General features: G+C 33.1%; 4 protein-coding genes across 4 annotated transcripts; all 4 read left to right on the plus strand.

Moving 5' to 3' along the window:
* Nucleotides 1-4,664: 4,664 nt before the first annotated feature.
* LOC110715461 lies at nt 4,665-5,132 on the plus strand. The gene has a single exon (XM_021894041.1). The coding sequence runs from the start codon at nt 4,665-4,667 to the stop codon at nt 5,130-5,132; it is 468 nt and encodes a 155-aa protein (XP_021749733.1).
* Nucleotides 5,133-14,285: 9,153 nt separating this feature from the next.
* Nucleotides 14,286-17,368, plus strand: LOC110715580. Its single transcript, XM_021894167.1, has 3 exons — nt 14,286-15,462; nt 15,549-15,900; nt 15,978-17,368. Exon 1 carries the CDS (start codon nt 14,308-14,310, stop codon nt 15,376-15,378), a length of 1,071 nt encoding a protein of 356 aa, XP_021749859.1. The 5' UTR covers nt 14,286-14,307; the 3' UTR covers nt 15,379-15,462; nt 15,549-15,900; nt 15,978-17,368.
* Nucleotides 17,369-18,621: 1,253 nt separating this feature from the next.
* On the plus strand, nt 18,622-19,029 carry LOC110715462. The gene has a single exon (XM_021894042.1). It carries the CDS (start codon nt 18,622-18,624, stop codon nt 19,027-19,029), a length of 408 nt encoding a protein of 135 aa, XP_021749734.1.
* Nucleotides 19,030-21,005: 1,976 nt separating this feature from the next.
* LOC110715395 lies at nt 21,006-21,907 on the plus strand. The gene has a single exon (XM_021893979.1). The coding sequence runs from the start codon at nt 21,094-21,096 to the stop codon at nt 21,691-21,693; it is 600 nt and encodes a 199-aa protein (XP_021749671.1). The 5' UTR covers nt 21,006-21,093; the 3' UTR covers nt 21,694-21,907.
* Nucleotides 21,908-25,153: the final 3,246 nt, after the last annotated feature.

Raw genomic sequence — 25,153 nt, forward strand, 5'->3', positions numbered from 1 at the left:
TGTCTTCAAAATTAATTATTGTAGATCAGAATAGCAAAAGACGGAGTATACCATAATCATAGAAAAGCTCAAAGTTTAAACTAGAGGTGATCATAGAGTAATTTTGAAGTTAATGGGCCCAAAAACTTTTGTATACACCCGATTTACACTAATTTTACTGTACATCGAGCAGTATAAGGGTAACTTTTACCTAATTTTAGGGTAACTTTTTGCCTTTTTTTGGGTAACTTTTAACATAATACAATTTTTATATAAATAGACAATAAGAAAGGTTTTATAATGGTAATTTAATTACATTTAATAATGAATAATTGATTTTTAGTAATTTAAAATGTGATCCTTTACTAATAATTTTTATTTGTATTGGATTACTTTTATGCATATTAGGGTAACTTTTATTTATTTTAGGGGTAACTTTTGATCAATCTAGTCTATCTTTATAGTGGATGTACAATAATTATCGTATACCCGATTTTTTTAAAGTTTGTGGCTTCGAGGAGTAATTTTAAGTATTTATAAGGTAAAAGTAAAACTGATAAAAACCAAATATAGTAAATGTGCAAGAATTTTATATAAACAGAATAAAATCGCTAGTGTTTCTATTTCTATTGATTCAACTTTTTAGCTTGTTGGTTAAAACTTAAAATAAATAAAGCTTAATGAGATCCAAAGTTATGATCTCTGTTTGTGCTGCATATACTTAGTACACCATTAGTTATTTAGACTGTGAGTTTTTGGGTTATTGGGCAATATATGACTATTAATTAACAACTAAGCTATTCACCAATTGATAATTAACACTGACTAATAATTAACAAAATCATTTTATGGATAATTGGATAATGTGGCTACTGTATATATGAATGAATTATTGAGAAAACTTTACTGATTGTATATCCATATATATGTGTTTAAGCCTAAATCATTTTGTGGGGAAGACTTCCTAAAACACCACATAATCTTCTTTCCACTTGTCCACTTTTCTTGGAATTTGATGGAATAAAAATACTTAACAATGAAGTACTATACGTATAACTGTATAAGAGACTACACATTTAAATTCGTAGCTCACACTAAATTTATAAAGTTTTTTATTTTTATTTTTTATTTTTTTTTCTCCTTTTTGTGGGGTTGAAGGATTATTAGATAAATAATGCTAGGAGTTGTTGTCAATCAAGCTAAAGCTTCACTCAAGTCTCTTCTCTCTAACTAATCAAAGTCTGGCCTTGATTGGGAGCAGCATGAATGCATGATTGTTTGTTTGTTCCATATATAGAGAATGATTAGCATTTCTAACTGATAAACATTGTTATTACGGACGTGAGAAAGAACAAATTAACGAATGTAAAATAAATAAATAACACACATATTTATGTGGTTCATCAACAATGAGTTGGCTACGTCCACGGACAGACGAAAGGAAAAACTTTATTGATCTTGAGGAATTCTAGATTATAGATTGATAATGAATATCACCATAGTGGGGCTAGGAAATAACTTAAGGGTAGTTATATTAACCCATACGCTAGAAAAGATAATTTTATTTGAATAAAGCCCACGAACAATGTATCCAAAATTGGTCAAAACTGCTGAGGCACAGACCGTTTCAAAGGCACCAGAACTAACGTGCCTCGTCGAAACTCCGTATAGGCATAGACGTGCTTCCTGATGGCACGGACGACGTGCTTGGCCGAATACATGTGAAGCTCGCTAAGGCATGAACGTGCCTATTCAGTCTTCAATACTTCTTCGTCGAGGCATGTTCATGTCTCCCCAAGGCATGGACGTAATTATAACATGCCCTACTTCTTAGTTCCCGACTCAAGGCTATCGATTCAAGGCATATTCCTTACAAGTATATAAGCCGATCATGGCTTTAGCCATAAGATTATAATTATGCTTAGCTTAGCTTAGCTTATGGTTGAGTTGGTCTAGCTTATGGTTGAGCTGGTGATCTAACATGGTAGTATCAAAGTCAGCGTGACACAAAGGACACAAGTTCGAATCTCATCCACCATCATTTTAGAATAGAATAATTTGTGCTCGGTATGAGTGTGTGGAGTTCATGCGCATCCACAGTTCAAGCCCAAAGGGCTCTCATGTGAGGGGATAAGATAGAGCATATAAACCGATCTTGAATTTTAACCATTAACTTAAGTTTTTGGTTGAATTAGTCCTCTAACACTAATTACTAATATAAAAATGCTTAATTATTATAATCCGCAATACTAAACACCTTCGATCAAAAGGTAATAATAATAACTTAATAAGCTAGAAATCATCTTACTATTGTTATCATCATTTAAGACAAGTTATAGATCACAACAAACTTCTCCAATAATTTCTCCCTATTTGAAACACACCAATCATGTAGTTACACATATTATTTGAAAAAGCTAAAGTTGAAAATTGAAATGGACAGAAACAAACCTCTTTACCTTAAAGCTAAGATGGTGGCAGGTTTATATTAAATTTGAAAACCTTTAATTAATTCATATAGTATATTCATTGCTACTAATATTGGGAGCTCCATTAATATAAAGTTCCTACTTTTCAACTCATAAAACTAACCTTTGTCTTCAGCTTCATCTCTAGTTCATTCCCTACCTATAAATACACCTTCTATCATTCCTTTTTCCACCACACCAATAACAACTTCTTCCATAAACACAACATTCTCACAAACATCTTCTAAATTTTTAATATTAAAGGAAATTTTGTGAAAAACTACCTATTATAATCCAGAATTTGCGAGAAACTACCTATTAAAAAACACTACTAGAAAACAGCTTAATTCCGACGGAAAAATTCCGTTGGAAACCGTGTTTACGACGGAATTCCGTCGGAAGGTGTCGTCGGAAAAGTATTTGTAGGAAAATTGATATTTTACGACGGAATTTCCGTCGGAAACACTTTTCCGACGGAAATTCCGTCGGAATTTAGCGTCGAAAGAGGTTTTTCTGGTCTGGAAAAGTCCGTCGGAAATTTTCGACGAAATTCGATTCCGTCGGAATTTCCCGACGGAAATTCCGTCGGAAATTTATTAAAAAAAAAAAAAAAGCCCGCACCACCAACCCCCACCACCAGCTACCACCCCATACCACCAGCCAACCCAACCAGCCCCCACCGCACACCATCACACTCACACCGACACCACCCCACTGCACACCACCACTCGCATCGACACCACCACACTCGCACCGACACCACCCCACTGCACACCACCACACTCACACCGACACCACCACACTCGAACCGACACCACTCCACTGCACACCACCACACTCACACCGACACCACCCCACTACACACCACCACACTCACACCGACACCACCACACGCACACAATAACCCCAAAACACCAAACTTCGCAAAACCCAACCCAACCTTAAACCCAGCCACCCCTAACCGAGCCCACACTATACCCACCCCTAACAAATGCCCACCAAAACCCACACCACCCTGACCGAATACACTAACCAAGCCACAACCACCACGAAAATCACCATAATACGACCCAGACCACAGCCACCACCGAAAATCACCCAAATTTAGATCCACCACCACCGAAAATCATCCAAAAATTAAATAAAAAAATCAAAATTAAATATTAGAACGTACCTTAAGATAAAAAAAACTTCGAAATTAACCACGAACTTGGTTTAACAAGGCCAAATTCGACCACGAAAACCCTAGATCTAGGATTTTCATGGTCGAATTTGACCTTAAAAACCATTAATTTGACTAACATCACCATAAACGACATAAAAGGAGGAGAGCTTGCTTGAGAAGAGAGTAAGGAGGAGGAGGAGAGGAGAGAGAAAGCGTGAGAAGAGAAGGAGGAGGAGGAGAGAGAGAGCGTGAGGAGAGAGAAAGGGAGGAGACAGAGAGCGTGAGGAGAGAGAAAAGGGAGGAGAGAGGCGGATTGTGAATGAGGGGGGTTGGGGCGCCGTTTTAGTATTAGGGTTTTGGGGTTTTTTCTTTTTTTTAAAAAAAAAAATTAAATTCCGTCGGAAACGGGTTATAATCCGTCGTAAATTTACGACGAAATTAAATTCTGTCGGAAATTATACCATTTACGACGGAATTTTCCGTCGTAAATGGTATAATTTCCGACGGATTAAAAATCCGTCGTAAATTTACGACAGAATTTAATTTCGTCGGAAATTTCGTACTTTCCGACGGATTTTCTTGTCCGTCGGAACGGTTCCGTCGGAATTAAGCTGTTTTCTAGTAGTGAAAAATGTTGTAATTGACTACCTAAAATTTTTAAAATGTTGTAATTTACTACCTTTACGCCGGATTATGAAGGAGTTTGACCAAAATTCTCCGGCATTGACTTGGTCACGTGACACTTGGTGAAAGAAAAGGGTCATTAAGTGTCACGTGATGGTCACATGACCAAGTCAACACCGGAGAACTTTGGTCAAACTCCTTCATAATCCGGCGTAAGGTAGTAAATTACAACATTTTTCGAAAATTAGGTAGTCAATTACAACATTTTTTTTAATAGGTAGTTTCTCGCAAATTCCGGACTATAATAGGTAGTTTTTCACAAAATTTCCAATATTAAATCTAAGTTAGCTTAGTTTACTACAATTCCAACAATCTAGGAAAAAAACATGGAGCAAAACCTACCAATAATCACAAAAAAGTTATACAACATGGCTAAACTAGCCATCTTCATGCTACGAAAAGGTTTGTCCAAGAAGAAATTACTCTTGGACCTCAACTTGATGATGAAGCGAGGTAAAAAGACCTTCACCGTTGGCAAAGTCTCCATCACTCGAGGCGGTGTTATTGGTTTCGAAGCTCAACAAGAGTACGAGTTCAGTTGTAAAAACACTCTCTTATACCATCATTACTTTACCAACAAGAAAAAACAATGCCAAAACTATTACTATACTCCCTCACCAAATTTTGAAGACACCAATGAATTAGAAGCTATTAACAAGGTGCTCGAGGCCATAGTTTCGTGTAAAGATAGCGGTGTCCGGCCTCTAAGGGTAACAGACTCTCCATTTCCTTCGCAAAATGAAGATGATAATTATGGTGATGAACGTGTGGATGATGCTGCCGAGGAGTTTATTCAGAGGTTTTACTCGCAACTTAAGGAGCAAAGTTGCTGCTAGTTAACAATATTTTGCGATGAAATTAGTTAAAGATAATATGAATTATGAATTATAATACAATTCAGAAACTGTGATGCTTAATATGTGCGTCCGTTGATGAATTATGGTAGATGTTGTCCATTGTATATGCAGTTTATAAGGATGTACTTTGGACTGGCTAATATATGTATCCTATCTTTTCGTACCTATATATAGTATAAATTGTATGATTAGTTATATTAGGAAACTTTATGAATTTGTTTAAAATTATTGTGTAATTTGGTATATGAGACAAAGGAGAGAAAATCAATTTACCAAACAATACAAACAGTATAATGAAGTTAGTAACGCTTCAAACTATTTTTTTTTAAGACATTTTGTGAAGATCTAACTTATACAAGTCAATTTTTTTTTTTTTTGAAAAAACTACCTTAAAAAATTGTTATAAGAAACTATCTTTTAAACAATTAATGTTGTAATAAACTACCTTATAAAATAATTAATTTTGTAAATAACTACTTTTTGCCGAATTATTGCACTGAATAAGAGACTTTTTTTTTTAAACGGGAATAAGAGACGTTTAATGACCCATTTTCAATCATTTTTTCTCATTTTTCCACCCAATTTCTCAATAGCCCCCTTATAACTCCTGATTCCCCTTCTTTTTATTGTTAAATTAAGCACACGGTAGCAAATTACAACATTTAGTTTTTATAAGGTGGTTTCTTATAACAATTATTTCATAAGGTAGTTTTTCACAAAATGTTTTTTTTTTTTTACTAACAATATACTTACTTGTATAAGGTAGTTACTCTATTAAACTCCAAAATCAATCAATAATTTTTTATTAATTGTAATTATAAAACATGGAAAAATAAAGGTAATTATTAAGTTAAAAAGCCATAATATTTCAATTCATTACTGCTACGTCTGCTAATATCAAACATATTGACGCCAATGACAACTAAACTTAACCCCAACCCCAACCCCAATTATAATACAATCACTCAGTTGAAAATTGAAGAGAGAAAAATCTATTCTTGAATTAATGACTTTCACAAGTAACAATAAATTGTCTATATCAATTATCAACTAACATTTTAATGAAAAAAAATAGTTAACATTTATTTATTTAAACTACAACATGAACATCTTTATACTTTGTTGCTTTGCTAATGAATCACAATCTCAAATTTCAATAGTTGGCAAAGTATACTAATTATTATTTCACTTTATTATTTAGCAAAAGTATACTAATTAACAACATACGCATTTATTGACCCTTCTTTATAAAGTATATATGGAGTATTTCATATACGTGATTAATTTTCATTACGACTTTATTTTCCTTATGTAATACTCGGACCAATATATATTGTTACAATTGATTTCTCAGAGGAAATAAATTGAAATTATAGAGATTGATAAAATAATCCAGAAAAAGATAAGACAAAATAAGTACTAAAGAATAACAATATTTAACGTGGAAAAATCCTCAATTGAATTAAAAAAAAATTAAAAAAAAAAAAAACTCACGACGACGAGCACGTAAAATATTCACTAGGGTGAATATTAAAAGAGAACTCTCACTATAATAACTCACAAAAAAAGTGTTACAAAAAGGGAATAGTGAATTTATAGAGAAGGTAATAATTTACAAGGAGAATATATAAGAAAGAAGGCTAGTGTATAGGTATGACTATTTGTGTGCGTATGTATGTATATGTCTTGAATAAATGTCCATGACTTATATTTATAGTTGTGGCCTTGTAGATGAAGCTTAATTGGAAGAAATGGGAAAATTCCAAAACCACCTTCATTATTCTTGTATCCATAATATTCCAGAATGTTCACGAACCATGTATTCTAGTTGTTTCTAATTATGTCAAGAATTCTCTAGAGCGATAAAGTAAATAATTCTAGAGAATATATGGGCAAGGACTAACCTTGCTTGATTTTTTCAAAAACATCTCGAATATGCATAAATACTCCACCTAAATAACACGTTTATAAAATTTGGGCCACACCCAACATATATAATATATTTATTGATTCTAATGAAAGCAAGAGCAGATTTATATTGTTAACTCGCCCACACCTACACCCACATGGCCGGTGTATTCAATCACTTGGAGGATTATTTGTACATGATGTTAAATTACGTTATTCACTACAATGCAAATTATTTTACCGAACATAGCTTTTTTTTTTTTTAACGGATTTTACCGAACATATATAGCTTAATTACAATCAATTGTGAACTTTTTTATATGAACAAACTAAAGTTCGTTGAACATGATGGTGTTCAAATTTAACTCATCACTTATCTTAAATTTGTCAATGTTCTAGAATCTATTACTCTAGGAGTAATTTAGTTTTAATATCTCACCATTTTAAAAAGAGAAAATATCAATATCTCCCTTAAGTTATTGCTATTCAAAAATCTCTTTCACCCTAAGATACAAGAAGTGACTACATACAAATAATCATGCATATTCCATTGAAGTTCCCTGCAAAAAAGTTACAATTGTACTATTTGTACAAATTAGCTAACCAAAAAAGGGCGTTATGGCCTAACTAGCTAGGTTAGGAAATTCAACACGTTTAAAGTTCAAACATGTCTCAAATGAACCACTTTTGCATGCATTATTACAACTCAATTCATTATGTTAAACGTGCCGTTAATGAAAAATATTAATATTAAGGTAATAAGGTTAAAAAAAGTGTTTCAGTCAAAAAGTTAAGAAAAGTAGAAGAATTTTGATTATATATTTGGTTTACTCATTTTATCTCTTTCTTAAAATTAGAGGTGTTAAAAGTTGGCCCGAATTGAACAATTGACCCGAACTCGATATTATGACCCACATATTTGGATCCGAGAAAATGGTGACCCAAACCCGATATGATCCGACCTAAAACTAATCTAAAACACGAGTTAACCTAGTAGTTGAGATCCGAACCCAAACCCGAACATGACCCAACCTGGAGATGACCCGACCTAAATATAATATGTAAATTATTGACCTAAATAGAGATTGACCCAAACTTGTTTTAACTTGTTAAAACCCGAATTTAACCCGACCTGTTATTAAACTAACCCGAATTCAATCTGACCCTAACTAACCCAATCTGAATTCCACTCGACTTGTTTTTTACTTGACCCAAATTCAACCAAACTTGTTCCTGACCTATCTCAAATTCCACCTGATCTGTCTTTGATCGTACCTAACTTGATTTCAAATCACCTCAAATTCATTTATCACCACCTTTTTTTTTACATAGTTATATAGTTATGTACTCCCTTCTAAATTATTCCTACTAATTAAGATTATGATGTTCGTGGTGCAAATAAGTTTATAAGATGATGTTACATGAATTTAGTGACAATTTGTGTCATATGCATGTGCCAATGAGTTACTATGAGAAGCTATAGTCAATACATATTACTCCTTAGACAAATAATTATAGCTATTTTCTCATTTCTATATATATATATATATATATATATATATATATATATATATATATATATATCTGAACCCGATCATGACACGACGTCTTTGAACCCTTGAAAATGGTGATCCAATCAGAATATGACCCAACCTGAAACCAAATTGTGACCCGAGTTAACCTAGGTTTGTGAGAACCTACCCAACCTGGAGATGACCTGACTGAAAAAAAAAAACCCGCAAATTACTGACCTAAATCAAACCCGATCCGAGAATGCCCTTAACTTATTATAACCTGATGAAACCCGAATTTAACCTAACATGTCATCAATCAAACCCAAATTCAACCTCACCTGTTATTATTGAACCAACCTAAACCGACCCAAACTAAATAGGATGTATGACCCACAATGAGCCGACCCACATTGACCCAATCTGAATTTTTAACCAATCCACAAAGGTAATGTATATATTAACTCGGACTAATCCGGCTCAAATTTCCCTGACCCACATTGAACTAATTCAAACCCCACCCGAATATCCGAATTAACAGCTTTACTTAAAATAGTGTCAAAATGTTTTAATAGTATGTTGCAACTTGCAAGTAATAACGTATGTAGTAGGAATTAATGATGAAATTATGCATTGATTCACGGTTTTAAATTTAAAATAATTAATACTCATGCTTAATTATTCCACTTTGAACATTTTGTATGCACTGCTAAAGTGCTAAACAGTTAATGCATTATTTTTTTCTTCTACTCAATAATGACTTGTTTTTATCAATAAAAAAAGATTCTCCGTGGAACCTTGTTTTGAAAGTGAAAGAGCACAACCTAAAAAATAAAGAATTGAAAGAAATAAAGAGAACACTCACTTACTTAGTCACTTTAATAAACACACTCACTCACTAAGTGGTATTGCTTAAAAGAAGAAAACAGCCAAAAACAATGGCTAAAATACAAATGTGTCTTTATCCCTTCTTAATATTCACTTCTTGCCACCTTACCCTCAATCAACCTCAAGATTCTAGGATCAAACATAGCTAAGGCTTGGATGAGTTGGATCTGTGGAAGATCCATCTACTAATGGATGATGCACGTCAAGAGATTGCTAGATTGCTTCATTAAGACTTTTTCTCACCACATATATTGGAAAACTAATCGTGCATTAAATTATGTTACAGTCTTAAGTCACCATTGGAATACTCATTAGGATATATTAACTTCTTAATATAGAAAATGTATTTTTTTTTTCTTTCTTTAATTAGAGAAGGGTGGTTACAATCTCAACAAAAGACTGATGTATCCTGGCCTCTCATGTACAAAGTACTTTTCTTCTATAAAATAATACTCCCTCCATCCCTAGATTACATTCCTCTTTCTCTCTATTATCTGAGGATTAAATGCTTGAAAGAGGAATGTAATTTAGGGACGGAGGGAGTAATAATAATAATAATAATAATAATAATAATAATAATAATATGAATTTTAATAATAGATAAATAATTTATTATAATTATTATTATTATTATTATTAATATCAATATTATTATTATTATTATTATAAATCATTTATCTAATTTTTAAAATTAATTTGTTAATTTTGAATTTTTATTTATATTTTCCTAATTAATTTATAAAATTTATTTTTTTTTTTGAAAAAAAAAATTTATTTTTTATTATTACTGAAATTGAAAAATAATTCAGAAATTAATTATGAATATACTAAAAAATAAAAAAAATAAATTTTAAAATTATAAAATAAAATGTTTACAATTAATTTTGACATTAAAAATAAATCAATAATTGTCCAATAAAAAATTAGAATAAAGTATAACGATAGTCATTTTAAAGAAGATTAGCATAGAATTTACAGCAGAACAGATATCTCTTCCAATTCGACTTTTTATTTAATTACTGGCTTTGTTTCTTAAATTATTGAGTAAAATAATTAAATCTTAATGATCGAGCTCCAAAGTGTTCTTCTCTTTAAGTACAATGCTGCATAATATAAATTAGATTATGAGTTGTCGGACACTGTATGACCATTAATTAATCACTAATCAATAATTAACAAAATTATTTGTATGGATAAGTGGATAATATGGCTACTGTATATCTGTTTGAGTGAATAATTGAGGGACCTTTTCTGGTTGTTTATCCTTATATCTGTTTAAGCCTTAATTATTTTGTGGGGGAAGCTAAAACTTCCTAAAACACCACATAATCTTCTTTCCACTTGTCTACCTTTCTTGGAATTCATTGGAAAAAATAATTAACAATGCAATGAAGTACAATACATAAGAGATTTCAAAAAAAAAAAAAAGTACAATACATAAGAGAATATACATTTTAATTCATATATAGGTGGAACTTTTTTTATTATAAAGTATATTTATCTATTTATATGGCTCTCATTCATTGGTACCACATAAAATATGACTCATATTTTTTTTTTACTCTCGTTTTAAAATTTACTATAACGCTAATCGTGTGTGGCCAGCCACATAAAAGAATTTGTGATAACGAATTTGTAATAAACGAGTGATGAAATCTAAGAAAATACTTATATTATTTTATAACTATGACAAATATATTTTTTCTTTGACCTTGATTCTTGAGTGTCGTACCTTACCTAGCCAACATCTATTCTCATAATCTTTACACAACACATCATCGGCTACAAAAATTTGTAAGTATAACAGCACAATTTCTTTGTTGTCACAAATTGTGACCTTTCTCATTTTCGGAAGGATAATTAATTAGATGATGTAAATAACCAAACATCATGTATAGCACAATTATAGAGTTACTTATGTATAGCACAATTATAGAGTTACTTATAGAGTTACTTAAGTAACCAAACATCATGTTACTTACAATTAATTAGTATAACATCTATTCTCATAATCTTTACACTATACATGATGTTTGGTTACTTACTCTATACAAACTTTGCATCCCTAAGCTGACATAGTATTATAGTACTACCCTTGTTATGAAACTTCAATTCATACTTCCTCTATTCTTTTTTACTTAACTTGTTTCTTTTATTACGCTTGTCAATGCAAAACTTTAACGATCAATAACTTTAGTTCTCCATAAGTAAAAATTATAAAAGTTGTATATTATGATAGTACTTATTGAGACGAATTCAATTCAGAAATTTCCCACATGAATACATTTTTCCTTACATATCATTCACAAAAGACTGTCAAAGAAAGAGTGGTAAATATTGTAAAAGTCAATGCGGATCAAGTAAAAAAGAACGGATGAAGTATATGTTATCGCTGAGATCACACAAATTTGTTCAATGCTATTCTAGGAGTTTAATACAAAGGAACCATTGCCATAACACGTATTATAACATCCTTCTCCTTATTCTTCCTTGCAACACCACTATTTTTTTTTTTTTTTTGACAAAACACCGACCACTAGTTATCATGTATGTCCTTTATTACTAATGTTCCCTCTTTTTCTTACCATATTAAAAAAAAATACTACATAATAATAAAATAAAATTACTATACATACACAGAGTATACTAAGCCATATACTTCTTTTGTTCTTTTTTACTTGACCTGTTTCTTTTATCACGCTTGCCAATGCAAAACTTTAACGATCAATAACTTCAATTCTTCATAAATAAAAATTATTAAAGTTATATATTATGATAATACTTATTGAGACGAAACCAAAAAGATCCTACATGAATATATTTTTCCTTACATATTATTCACAAAAGACGGTCAAAAGAGGAGTGGTGAATAGTGTAAAAGTAAAAGCGGGTCAAGTAATAAAGAATTGAGGAAATATATGTTATTCAGGAAAACCCCATCAGATCAATAATTTCTCCCTAATCTACACACCAAACATAGTATAATATATTATCAAAAATTCTCAGTGGTAAAAAGCCAAAAAACTTATTATCCTTGGTGAACTATGTTTTAAAAAGTTTAATCTATGGTAACACTAAGCAAGGTTATTAGGTATATTTTAACCATGGTTAAGCATAGTAAGTTAAAAAAAACCTATCATGCCTAAAATACCCCGTTTAATTTCACCCAACCACAAATGTCAAATCATTTCATTGACTTTAAACGCTTCTTCATCTTCATTGTTCTGCATTCGACATTGATGATTGCTCAACTCCTCTTCAATTTGCAATTTGATTTTTTCTCTTAAAAAAACTAGGGCTCTTGTAAACAATTAATCTGGGTTTTTAGTTGTAGTTAGTAGTGGTGATTAAACAGATTCTGAGTGATAATTGAAGAAGGTGTGAGGGTTTTAATGTTCGAAAAAATTCGCGGGTTGTGGAAATCGATTCTGGGTAAGACGATCTGCATCAAAAGTTCCAACTTTTTGGGGGAATTCCACGATTTAGACTACATTGAAGGCAGGTATGTGTTTTTTTCATATATGGTTTAGCTATGCTCTGTTTTATGGTTAATGGGGTTGGAAGTGAAATGTGATTGATGGTATTGGTTATATTTGTTTCAATTGATTATGTTAATTGTTAAAGTTCAGTTTTTAATTTGTTTAGGGTTCTGATTATGTGGTAATTTGTTGTTTATTGTTGGATTGGTATGCAATTTAGGGCACATTCTTATACAATTATTTGTTGGATGTTGTTTGGTTTGATTGATGCAGAATGGTTGATAAAGTTGTGCTACAATTTCAGTATAGGGGTGTTGATGTGACTGTTGTGGTTGATGATGTTGATAAGGTTAATTTGATAGATCTGATTGTAGAGTACTGGGAAAAAGCTAAGGAGAATAATATTGAAACACCAAACAACCCCACTTTTCAGTATGTGTATAAAATGAAACATGTAGCTCTTCTAAGTGATGCTGACTTGATGAAGATGTTTGGTAATTTGCCTGAAAAAACTGAGATATACATATGGGTTGGGGATGGTCTAAAAGACACTAAGGTTGTTGCAGCTGCAAGATCATTAATGAGTGGAAAGGGAAAGCAACAAGTAGCTGAACCAGTAGTTGAGTTGGAAGTTGAACCAGTAGATAACCCAGTACTTGAACCAGTAGCTAAGGTAGTGGCTGAACCATCAAATAAAAATACTAAAAAAAGTCACACCTAGGAAGAATAAGCAACCTAAGAATGTGGAAGCTTTAGTAGTTAGCAAGGCTGACTTTGATAGACATTTGAAGGCTATAGGATAGTCAAACAAGGTGACTGGTCCTGTGCATTTAAATTATGATCCAGATCAAATATGGGATGAGTTAGAAGCTGAGTTAGAAGCAGAGAGGGAAGCAAACCCTCAACCTAAGGGTAGTGGGAGGGGGAGTGGGAATCAAAGAGGGAGAGGGAGAACATCTGAGAGAGGGAGAGGCAGGGGTAGGAGTAGAGGGAGAGGTAGATCTTTAGGGAGGGGAAGAGGGAATACATTGGAGAATTGGTTCAACATTTCACCAACACCATGGCAAACTGACCATCAAAATCAACCTCATGAAGAGGATCAAACTGCTGACCCAAATGAAACTCAATACCAAGTGCTTCATGATATCATCACACAAAACACCCAAGCCCAACCATCTACACAGTCATTGATACCTCCTTTGCAAAATATTGGTGAGTTTGGACCTAGGGGTAACTCAGCTGAGAAGCAGTCATCTAATTCATCAAGAGTGTCTGCCTTTTTTCAAAAGAGAGTGCCTAGAACTACTGCTAAGAGAAAAGGGATTGTGATTAGCACAAGTACAAGTGGGGGGGATAGTGAACAACAAAATGCATGGGGATCAGAATAGGAAAAGGGAGGTTACTATTAGCTTAGGTGAAGACAATGATACTGATGGTCTGGCTTTAGTTGGTGATGAGGGTGACAATGAAGATGATGGCTACAGTCCTAGTAGAGGGGTTTCCGATGAAGACATGAGTGATGGGTCAGAAAATGTGAGTTTAGATGCTGAAGATGACTTGGCTAGGGATGAGTATGGGCCAATTATTGAAGACAGTTATGATCCCTTTGAGGATGAAATTTTTGAGTGTGACAATGAACAGGACAACTACTTAACAAAGTTATATAACAATGGAGAGGTGTATAAGGATGAGGGCTTTGGGAAAATAGTTCTCAAGCCATGGCAGCTGTTCATGGACAAGCAACATCTCAGGGATGTTGTGAGGGATTACTGCATCCAGTGTGGATTTGCAGTAGTTGTTGAGTGGGCTAGCAACAAGAGGTATTGTTGTAGATGCTTTGATGTGAACTGTGGCTGGAGATTACATGCATCTGTTCTTCCAGATCAGTGCACTTGGGCAATTAAAAGTATACAAAGCCCAAAGCATACATGTGCAGGACTGGAGACAAGAAATAGTATGGTTAATGTGAAGTGGGCTAAGAGAGTCTTACTTGAAGATATAAGGGCAAACAATGATGTTCCTGCCAAGGCATTGAATGTGTTACTTTGGAAAAGGTATGGTGTCAATATGGCACAAAGCACATTGTACAGAGTCAGGACTAAGGCATTAGTTGAGATTCATGGTGGCCATGATGCCTCTTACAAGGATTTACCTATGTACTATGATGTAATCAAGCAGCTGAATCCTAATTCATTAGCACACTGTGCATGGAAGATTGTAGGACCTGACAGGCCCATGGTGTTCAGTAGCATATTCATTGCATTTAAGGCTTCCATAGATGGGTTGAGTGCTGGATGCAAAAGCTTAATTGGAGTGGATGGAGCTCATCTCAAGGGCAACTATGGTGGGGTCTTATTGTCTGCAGTAGCTCTTGATGGAAATAATGAGATATTTCCTATAGCATGGGCAATAGTAGGAGCTGAAGATGCTGACAGCTAGAAGTTCTTTCTGTATCACTTGAAGAATGCTTTACAACCAAGTGGCAGGGGTGATAATTGGTGCATTATAAGTGACTGGCAAAAGGTATATTCATATGCCCATAATATGCTTGTTATTGCTTATGTATGTTTGTTTAACTTAGGCACTAATACATTTGTTTATTTCTGAAGGGTATTGATCCTGCCATTAGTGAATTATGGCCAAAAGTAGGCAGAAGATACTGTTGCAAGCACTTGGTGAAGAACTACAAAGTGGAATTTCCTGGTCTATTGATGTTCCAATTATTCTCGAAGGCTGCTGGAGCATTCAATCCCTTCACTTTTAAAAAAGCAACGGAAGCATTGAAGAAAGCCAATCCCCTAGCTCTTGTTTGGCTGTCAAAACTTGGACCACAATCAAGATGGTCAAAGCATGCTTTCAATCCAGATGTGAAGTGTGATACAAACAAATCAAACTTTGTAGAAAGCTTTAATTCTACCTTAGGCATTGATAGATGCAGACCAGTCCTTACTCTGCTTGAAGGTATTCCCTTAACTTATTTATTAGTGTTAATTTTTTAACTGTGAGTGCTTATCTATTTACCATTGTTGTCAATGCAGGTATTAGGAGAGTCACCATGGTTAGAATGGCCACCAGAAGAGAGGCATGTGAGAACTGGAGAGATGATGTGTGTCCTAATATCATGAAAAGGATGCAAGTTATTAGCCAAGAATCTAGGACATGCAAAAGTTTGAAGTCTGGAGATGGAGAATTTGAAATACTTGATGGAAAATCTGTTCTTCCACTCAACCTAAGAGAGAAGACATGTGTATGTAATGCTTGGCAACTTACTGGATTGCCTTGAAAACATGCTATGAGGGCCATTTTGCACTCAAATGAAGACCCTAGGTTGTACATCAGTGAGTGGTTTTCAGTGACAAGGTATAAACTGGCTTATGGCAACTCAATCAAGTCCATACCAGCGCAATGGCCTAACAGTCCTTACCCAGAGATTGCCCCACCAGTTATGAAAAGAGGAATAGGCAGACCTGCAAGGAATAGGAGGAGGGAAGAGGGTGAGCAAGCCAAAGGGAAGAGGTCCAGGACTTTCAAGTGCAGCAAATGCCAACAATTTGGGCATAATGCACAAACCTGCCAAGGTGGCTTGACTGGTAAACAAAAGATGGCCCTAGGTGAAAGCTCTGCAGGTCAGACCAACAAAAAGCCACCAAGCAAGAAGGGTAAAGGGGCATCTATGAGCCAACCAGAACCAGCAACAGTGGCATCACAGACACTAAGAGTGTCACCAAGGAACAACAGAGCTAAGGGACCTATCTCAGCATCACAACCACTAAGAGTCTCACCAAGGTCAAAGAGATCTAAGGGAGGGATCTCAGCATCACAGCCTGCATCATAGTGTCTTAGGAGTAGTTGTTCAGAATAGTGCATGATTTTTTGCTTCTTAGTTGACTGTATGTGTCAAACTTCAATAGTATGTGTTTAAATTGTGAAATGCTGTTTTTTTTGGACAAATCATTGAGCTTATGGGTTGATGTAATGTTTTTCTTTTGGCAAAACAATGAAATATCAGCATTATAATTAAGTAAAAAAATTGCAAACACTTATATGATCTGCCAAACAAAAGAAGTACCAATTTTATTCATTCATAAGTCATTAAACAAACTAAAGTACATTAGTTTTCACTCATTAAACTAAGGCATCTCCAACATCTACATTGCAATTCATAATCAATCTAATCAATCTAATTCATCACTTAGAAACAACAAACAACAAAATAAAATACATAATCAAAGCCATCTTCACAATTACTTTGATGAAATTCACCAAATCATCCAGCCTTGAAGTAACAGCAGCAATACCACCTTGTTCAACTTCCAATTCATCACCAACCCTTATTATATCCTCCTCCTTCAACCAAGCAAAAAAATCGCATTGTCTGCACTTGAAAAATAGTCTTCTAGGGTTCTTCATGGTTTCTGAAATCTTCACCGCAGCCACTTGAGGGGGAACACAGCCGCAACGCATATGCTTAACCTAAGCAATCCTATCATCCATGGTTATTGGCTTCACTGAAGAAGATGAACGACTGTTCTTCATTGCCTAAAGATCGAGAATTTGGGGAAATCGTGAAACTTAGGGTTCATAAGATTTGGGGAAATCGATTTGGGGAAATCAACTTCATAAATAGGGGAAAGGGAAATCGATTTGGAGGGAAATCGATTAAGAGGGAAATTCTGTCATTAGGGTCAAATTAGTAATTACATCTTTAGTTAACCATAGTTACACCCAATATACCTAATAACCTTGCTTAGTGTTACCATAGATTAAACTTTTTAAAACATAGTTCACCAAGGATAATAATTAAGTTTTTTGGCTTTTTACCACTGAGAATTTTTTATAATAGAGGTCTACCAAAGAGAATTTCCCTAAAATATATATAGAATTCATTTCCTGCAAAAGCTAAAGTGAAAAATTGAAAAGGACGGAAACAAAACTTTTTTTTTGCCTAAAAGCCATGTATAGATGGTGGCCTTGATTAATTTATTCATACACTGCTACTAATATTATTGGGAGCTCCATTAATATAAAGTTTCCAATTAATTTTCCACTCATAAAAACCTTTTTTTTTAAGTTTCCAATTATTGGGAGCTCCATTAATATAAAGTTTCCAGTTAACCATAGTTACACCCAATATACCTAATAACCTTGCTTAGTGTTACCATAGATTAAACTTTTTAAAACATAGTTCACCAAGGATAATAATTAAGTTTTTTGGCTTTTTACCACTGAGAATTTTTTATAATAGAGGTCTACCAAAGAGAATTTCCCTAAAATATATATAGAATTCATTTCCTGCAAAAGCTAAAGTGAAAAATTGAAAAGGACGGAAACAAAACTTTTTTTTTGCCTAAAAGCCATGTATAGATGGTGGCCTTGATTAATTTATTCATACACTGCTACTAATATTATTGGGAGCTCCATTAATATAAAGTTTCCAATTAATTTTCCACTCATAAAAACCTTTTTTTTAAGCTTCATCTCTAGGTACCTCAATTCCTTAGCTATAAATACATCCCTCCATTATTTCATTATTCACCACACCAAAAACATCTCTTATATTCTCTCTAAAACATACACAACCTCTCACAAACTTAGCTACTAACTTACTAAGCTACTATAATTTCAAACAATCTAGGAAAGATGGAGCAAAACCTACCAATAATCACAAAAAAGCTATATAACATGGTTAAACTAACCATCTTCATGCTAATAAAAGGTATTTCCAAGAAGAAATTACTCTTGGACCTCAACTTGATGATGAAGAGAGGTAAAAAGACCTTTACCATTGGCAAAGTCTCCACCACACAAGAGTACGAGTTCAATTGCAAAAACACAACCTTATACCATCACTACTACTACTACTACTCGCCCTCACCATGTTTGGAAGATACCGATGAATCGGAATCTATTGACAAGGTACTAGACGCTATTATCTCTAGTAAAGGTAGTAACCCTCGGAATCTAAGGCTAACAGACTCTCCATTTCCTTCACAAAATGAACAAAGTATTGGTGATGAACGTGTGGATGACGCGGCTGAGGAGTTTATTCAGAGGTTTTACTCGCAGCTCAAGGAGCAAAGTTGTTGCTAGAGTACTAGTTGTTAACATGTATTATCATGTTGCGGTTAAATTAGTTAAAGATAGTATATGAAATACACAAACAAATTGGTACGAATGTAGTAATACAATTTAGAAAACTGTGATGCTTGATATGTGCGTCCGTTTTCTTTTCATATGTCCGTTGTATAGAGTTTTCTAGAACTTATATATGTACTTTGGACAGGCTAATTCCTTTTGAATGTATAAACTATGCGCGTACCTACTTATATTGGAAAATTCATTTTTTTTTTTTTGTTAAACTCATGTGTAATTTGGTAGGATAGTGACAAACTGACCATAGTGTTATACTTCATATATGAACATAAGTTAAACTCTTTGACCAAGCAAGAGGTGAGAAAATCCACTTCACAAACTTCACAAAGCAAATAAAAGGTAACATCGTTTTCTCTATTTGATAATAAGAGAGTGTAACCTTTTAATTTTAGAAAATGAATACGTGTGACATTCCATGGACAGAGTTCTTTGACAAATAGTGTGCCATTTTTTTATTTTTACTTTTGTAATATTGCATAAGTTAAACTGTTGGACTAAAAAAAACATATTTTACCTAGACGAGGTGTACAAATTAAATCTATCTTTTCATTTTTGACAAATAATAATTGAAAATAGTTAAGAGACGATGAAAAGCTAGTCAAAAGTCATTTATCAAACACTTTCTAATTGGTCCTTCAAACTAAAAAAATAAATAAATAAACACTATCTAATTGATGTTTTATTTCTTAAACTCTCTTAGAATGAGTTGAATGACCCTAATTGCTACTATGAAACACCATTTGCAAGTAAGTTAATAACCAAAGAAATTGCGGCCACAAATATATAACCTAAATAGAATACTATGATTAAGGAGAAAGAAAAGCTCTATTATCTTTACCTTCTTGATGAGGGCCATGACTTTCGTTAATAAAGATGATGAGTTGTCTATTTGGACTAACAATTTAACAAAAATTGGCAATACCTTTACACCTTTGGACCACAACCATGGAGATCTTCACACTTTGTTTCCTCGCCCAAGGATCACAACCTCAAAACCCAATACCAAAGCAAAGTCTTAGCTTAGTTCGTATCTCTACTCGATACCACACATAATTAAAAACATTGTTAAATGATACCCTTACTTTATTATTTCTCCAAGTAACAATTACATAACATATTTTTTGCCCCATCTAAACGGGTCTAGACCACACCCATCACAATTGTCCACTTTACACGACCAAAGAGGTTCCGTCTCAAAACCATATGGCAATGAGGAGATCAAGTAGCCTCTTAGCCTTATAAAGCGGCCACAATTATCTTCTTCTTCAATGTGGGATACACATGCCAATACAAACTCTCATTTATAAACTCAACCAATGTGAGACAACGCACCATTCATATGTGGGTTTTTTCATGAGCTCAACATACACTCCCCTTGATCTCCTATATCTTAATATGTCCTATAAATACATAACTTCCATTTTATTAATTAGAAACTTACAACATACAATTAAGATCTTGATTAATGTGTGTTAGAACACAATTAACATACATAACATACAAAAAATTAATACTCAAAATTAAATCAACTTAATTAACAAGTTTTGACCGTAACAAACCATTCACAAATTAATTTGTATACATCCTTATACAAGATACAAGAGTAATTACGTACAATTATTATACGAAGTATAATTATTGGACCAAAAAAGGCCGTTATAACGCAATGAGTTATCACACCATCCTTTTGCAAAACAATTCATTACGTGAAACATGTCAATATTAAAATATCAATTTATGAATTAATTAATATTATTCCATAAAGTTAGAAAAAGTAGAAGTGTTACAAGTTAAGAAATATGAAACTTCATTCTCACCCTCCCACAAACAAAAGTACTCAATATTTTAACATGTCCTAATCAACTTTTTCTTCCTATATATATAACCTCTTCCAATTTCGTTCTCTTCATAACAAAACTAAAGCCTTCTCTTCTTAATTCTTTTTTCTCTCCTAAAATTTTCATAAACACTTAAACCAAAAGACACATTTCTCTATTGAAAATGGAACCCAAAATAGAAAGCATATCAAGGAAAATATGGAAAATAGTAAGTGTGGCTATTTTCGTGATAAAGAAAGGCTTATGCAAGAAGAAGTTACTCATGGATCTCAACTTTACGATGAAACATGGGAAAATCGCAGGTAAAAAAGCCCTAGGAAACCTTATGTTCCACCACAACTCTCAGGGCGGCGTTGGTGGGCAGTCTAAACTCACCAACGACGCCCGGGAGTACGAGTTTAGTTGTAGTGACACACCCTTATACCGTCACTACTTCACCAACAAAAGAAAAAATCAACGTCACCAAATAAATGACCAATATTACATGCCCTACCCTTTAACCTTGGAAGATGGTCAAAATGTTAATCTAGAGGATTTTAACAGCGTGCTAGAAATGATGCTACATAATGAAGAGGCTACTGGTGGTCTTTCGGCCCCTTTGCCGGCTTTGCCCGGTCTAGGATTTGGACGGAGCCCTACGGTCCGGCAGCTAAGGATAACGGACTCGCCGTTTCCGGTGCAAAATGTGGAGGAGTACAAGCATGTAGATCAAGCTGCTGAAGATTTCATTAACAACTTTTATTCACAACTTAAGTTACAATAATAGTGTCAATTTATTTCCAAATGAATAATTTGAAGAGAATTTTGTTGAACGGACGTACAATTTTAGAGTAGGACCTTATTTTTTCTCTTTTGAGACAATTTGTCTAAAAAAAATGTTTTATTTCATTGCAAATTTGTATTGTATGGAAATATGACATTATAAAAACATTTACTTCAAATAAAATAACAAAGTATTAAATACATCTGATCCTTAGCATATACTCTGTAAGATTTGAGAATTATATAAAGTACTCTGTACATAATAATTTGAACTAAGAAAGTAATCGTATTAATTTATGTGTATTATTTTATGTGTGGTTATATAATTGTACTGTTTGGTACATTTCTATACTACGAAATATAATTTGGGTTCTTTACCTTTTTCCTATTGGGGAAGTTTTCTAAATAATTAAGTTTGCCAGAATTTGTACCATTGAGTAAAGTGTATGTACTAGCAAGTCAATTACAGAAAAAGTGATGAAAATCAAACATAGTTGGCCATTTAACTTGCTCCTTTCATTTAGGAAAGACCCTTATTGGGTCTTATGATTTGGGTACCTTTTGTGAAATTTGTTATAGGGTTCTTTTAAAAGGTAATTTTCATACCGAATTACTAATATGATTGCACTTGTTATTTGCCAGAATTTATTATAATTTATTCAGTTTAGGTTTTTCTTGTGAGAACAAGATCTATTATAATTTGTACGGAGTATTATTGAAATGATATCGGATTATTGTATATTTTAAAAATTACTACTTTTATGTATTGCTAATCAAATCCTCAAAGGTTTCCATTGTAAACACATAAATGGGTAAAAATATTAAAGGAAGAGAGCATTATATATTGTATCGTAGTATGCAAGAACTTTAGTTGCCCTTTCATGTATTTCATGAATAAACTTGAGAAGATCAATTATACAATTATTCACCATTCTAAATTATTACTTAGGAAAACAAAATGAATTAACAATATAATGTCTATTATTATGACTATTAAATATTTATTTATCATAAATATTTCATGAATAAACTTGAGAAGATCAATTATACAATTACATGTATAAGTTTTATTCTCCATATCATTCTAAAATAATTACTTAAAAAACAAAATGAATTGACAATAAAATGTCTATTATTTTGACTACTCCCTCCGTGGTTGATAGGTCCTAATTTGTACACATTTTAGGTGCTTATCTACACTCAATTGCTTTATTGAGTTAGAGATTTAAGGTGTATTTTTACATTATTTGCTTAGGTTATGCTATACTACTCTCCGTTTGCGTGTTTTAAAGAATTTCAAGTGATTTAGATGCAAATGGATTATGGTTGGATAATCTTGAGTATAATAATCATGGAGTAGGAAGCTACGTCGCTCAAGGATTTCAAATTATGCGTTCGAGAGGAAATAAGGATAGAAAGAAGCAAAGGCGTTGATGAAAGACTTTTGATCTACAAATGATATTAGAGTGATTCAAATTGGATTGAAAAGTAGAATTTAAGAGCTTTCTAATAACGATATATTACACGCCCTAAACGAAGCTCTAGAACTCAAGTTATGACCGTTTTAAGAAGAGCTACGTGTGCAGCAGCAAGACACACGGTCGTGCCCTATGCTTACTCGCCCGTGTATGGACGAGTGAAAAAGGTAGGTGCTTTTGAGAGGCACACCCGTGCGTGGACAATTCATGCAAGATTTAGCCCGAATTAGTTTCCTAATTCCTAGCTTTATCATAAATACTTTGTGGCTTTATTATCCCAAAATCCCCATCAATTTAGAACCCTAGTTTTCTCTCTAGATTTATTTTTTTTCAAGTATTATATTTTCTACTTTTCTTTCTTTTATGTTTATTTCTTTTATTATGTTAGAGTAGATTATTACTCTAGGGTTAGATTTAACCCTAACCGTGATTAATACTTGATTTGTTCTTTTAAATTCTCAATTAATTAGTTAAAGGTTCATGCTTAATTGATTGTGCTTATGCCAATACTATATTAGAGATAATTAGTATTGTTATCATTCCTTTATTTTAATCGCAACAAGAGATGGGTTTTAACGGATTTGAATAGTTCAATTAAGGGATTGAAGTTCATCATGAAAATAGTTGAATGGATAATTAAGAAGTTAAAGTAATGTGCTTAATGTCTCTAATTTGCATGATTACATAAGATAGTCTTGATTTTGATTAGAGAAGCCATTGATAACTCGAGAGAGACCTTTCGTATTATCTAGGGATTACTTTTCCTTATGAACATATGATTAATTGATTGGGGTAAGAATTTGTCTTGTATTGATATGATTATGCTAGTGGTGATACTTAATTCTAGATCTTTAGTAATTTGATTCGTATTTGATATTTAATAGTCATATATAGTTATTAAATTACTCTGTAACACCCGCGGCTCAACTTATAGTGATGTCATGTAAGTGTAATAATGGAATAAGATAAATAATATGTCGTTGGAAAGCTCTTGAAGTCTACTTTCTAACCCAATTAGAATCTGATTAAAATATTTTGTAGAATAATAGATATGGCTGAAATAGTGAGACGGTGTCAATTTTGGATAGAGTTTGATATTTCATTCATATCTTTTTTGTTATAGCTCGTAATTAATATTATAATATATAATTGGAAAGATAATTTCAAGAGCTATCCAACCATATAAGATTTGGATAAAAACTATGAGGCACGAAAGTCATATCTGACTATCTTTGAACATCTTTTAATTTGAATAAAATTAGGATTTTCAAAAAGAGGAGTTTTATTCAATTTCAAACTCTTCAATTTTATCATTTCAAAAAGGATAATTAAGATCTTTTAAAAACTTATAGAAGCTTCTAATTAATCCTAAGTAATTGGTTTATGAATGAGATTAAAGCCTTTGGACCCTCCACATGATCATAGGGTCGTAGGTAAGGTGGGATTAGGTTCGGTTTGGACTCAGTTTAGTATTTTGCCCGTAACTCATTATAACTCAGATTTGGGCTTATAATATATTGTTACGTTAGAAAGATTTTTTCAAGCCCCATCCGACTATTCAATAATTGGACCCAGATAATGGACCAAAATAAAATGGTCTTAACGCTTTTATTAAAGGACACTGAATGAATGATTTTAAGAGACACAAAAATGAATTATTTTGGGTTTAAAGGCACAAAAAGAGGAAAATAAGTTATGGTTTGGGGAAATGGGCTAGGAATTGGGTTGGTCTAAGAAATATATTGGGATTGAATATGGATTTAAGCACTCTAAGATTAAATACTCAACCTGAACAATAATGGCAATGAAAAGTTGTTCATCATTGGGTTTAGTTTTGGGGAGACATTTATATGTGTCTACAAAAATCCCCCACGTTGACTAAGTTTGTAGAAACGTTAGTTTCGAAAACGATAGTCAAAGCAGTCGATTGGCACGGAGAATGATTTAAGACGTTCTATGATCCTAATCGCTCTAGCTTTATAC

Source organism: Chenopodium quinoa, unplaced genomic scaffold (assembly GCF_001683475.1).
Source record: "Chenopodium quinoa cultivar QQ74 unplaced genomic scaffold, ASM168347v1, whole genome shotgun sequence".
NCBI classification, from domain to species: domain Eukaryota; kingdom Viridiplantae; phylum Streptophyta; class Magnoliopsida; order Caryophyllales; family Amaranthaceae; genus Chenopodium; species Chenopodium quinoa.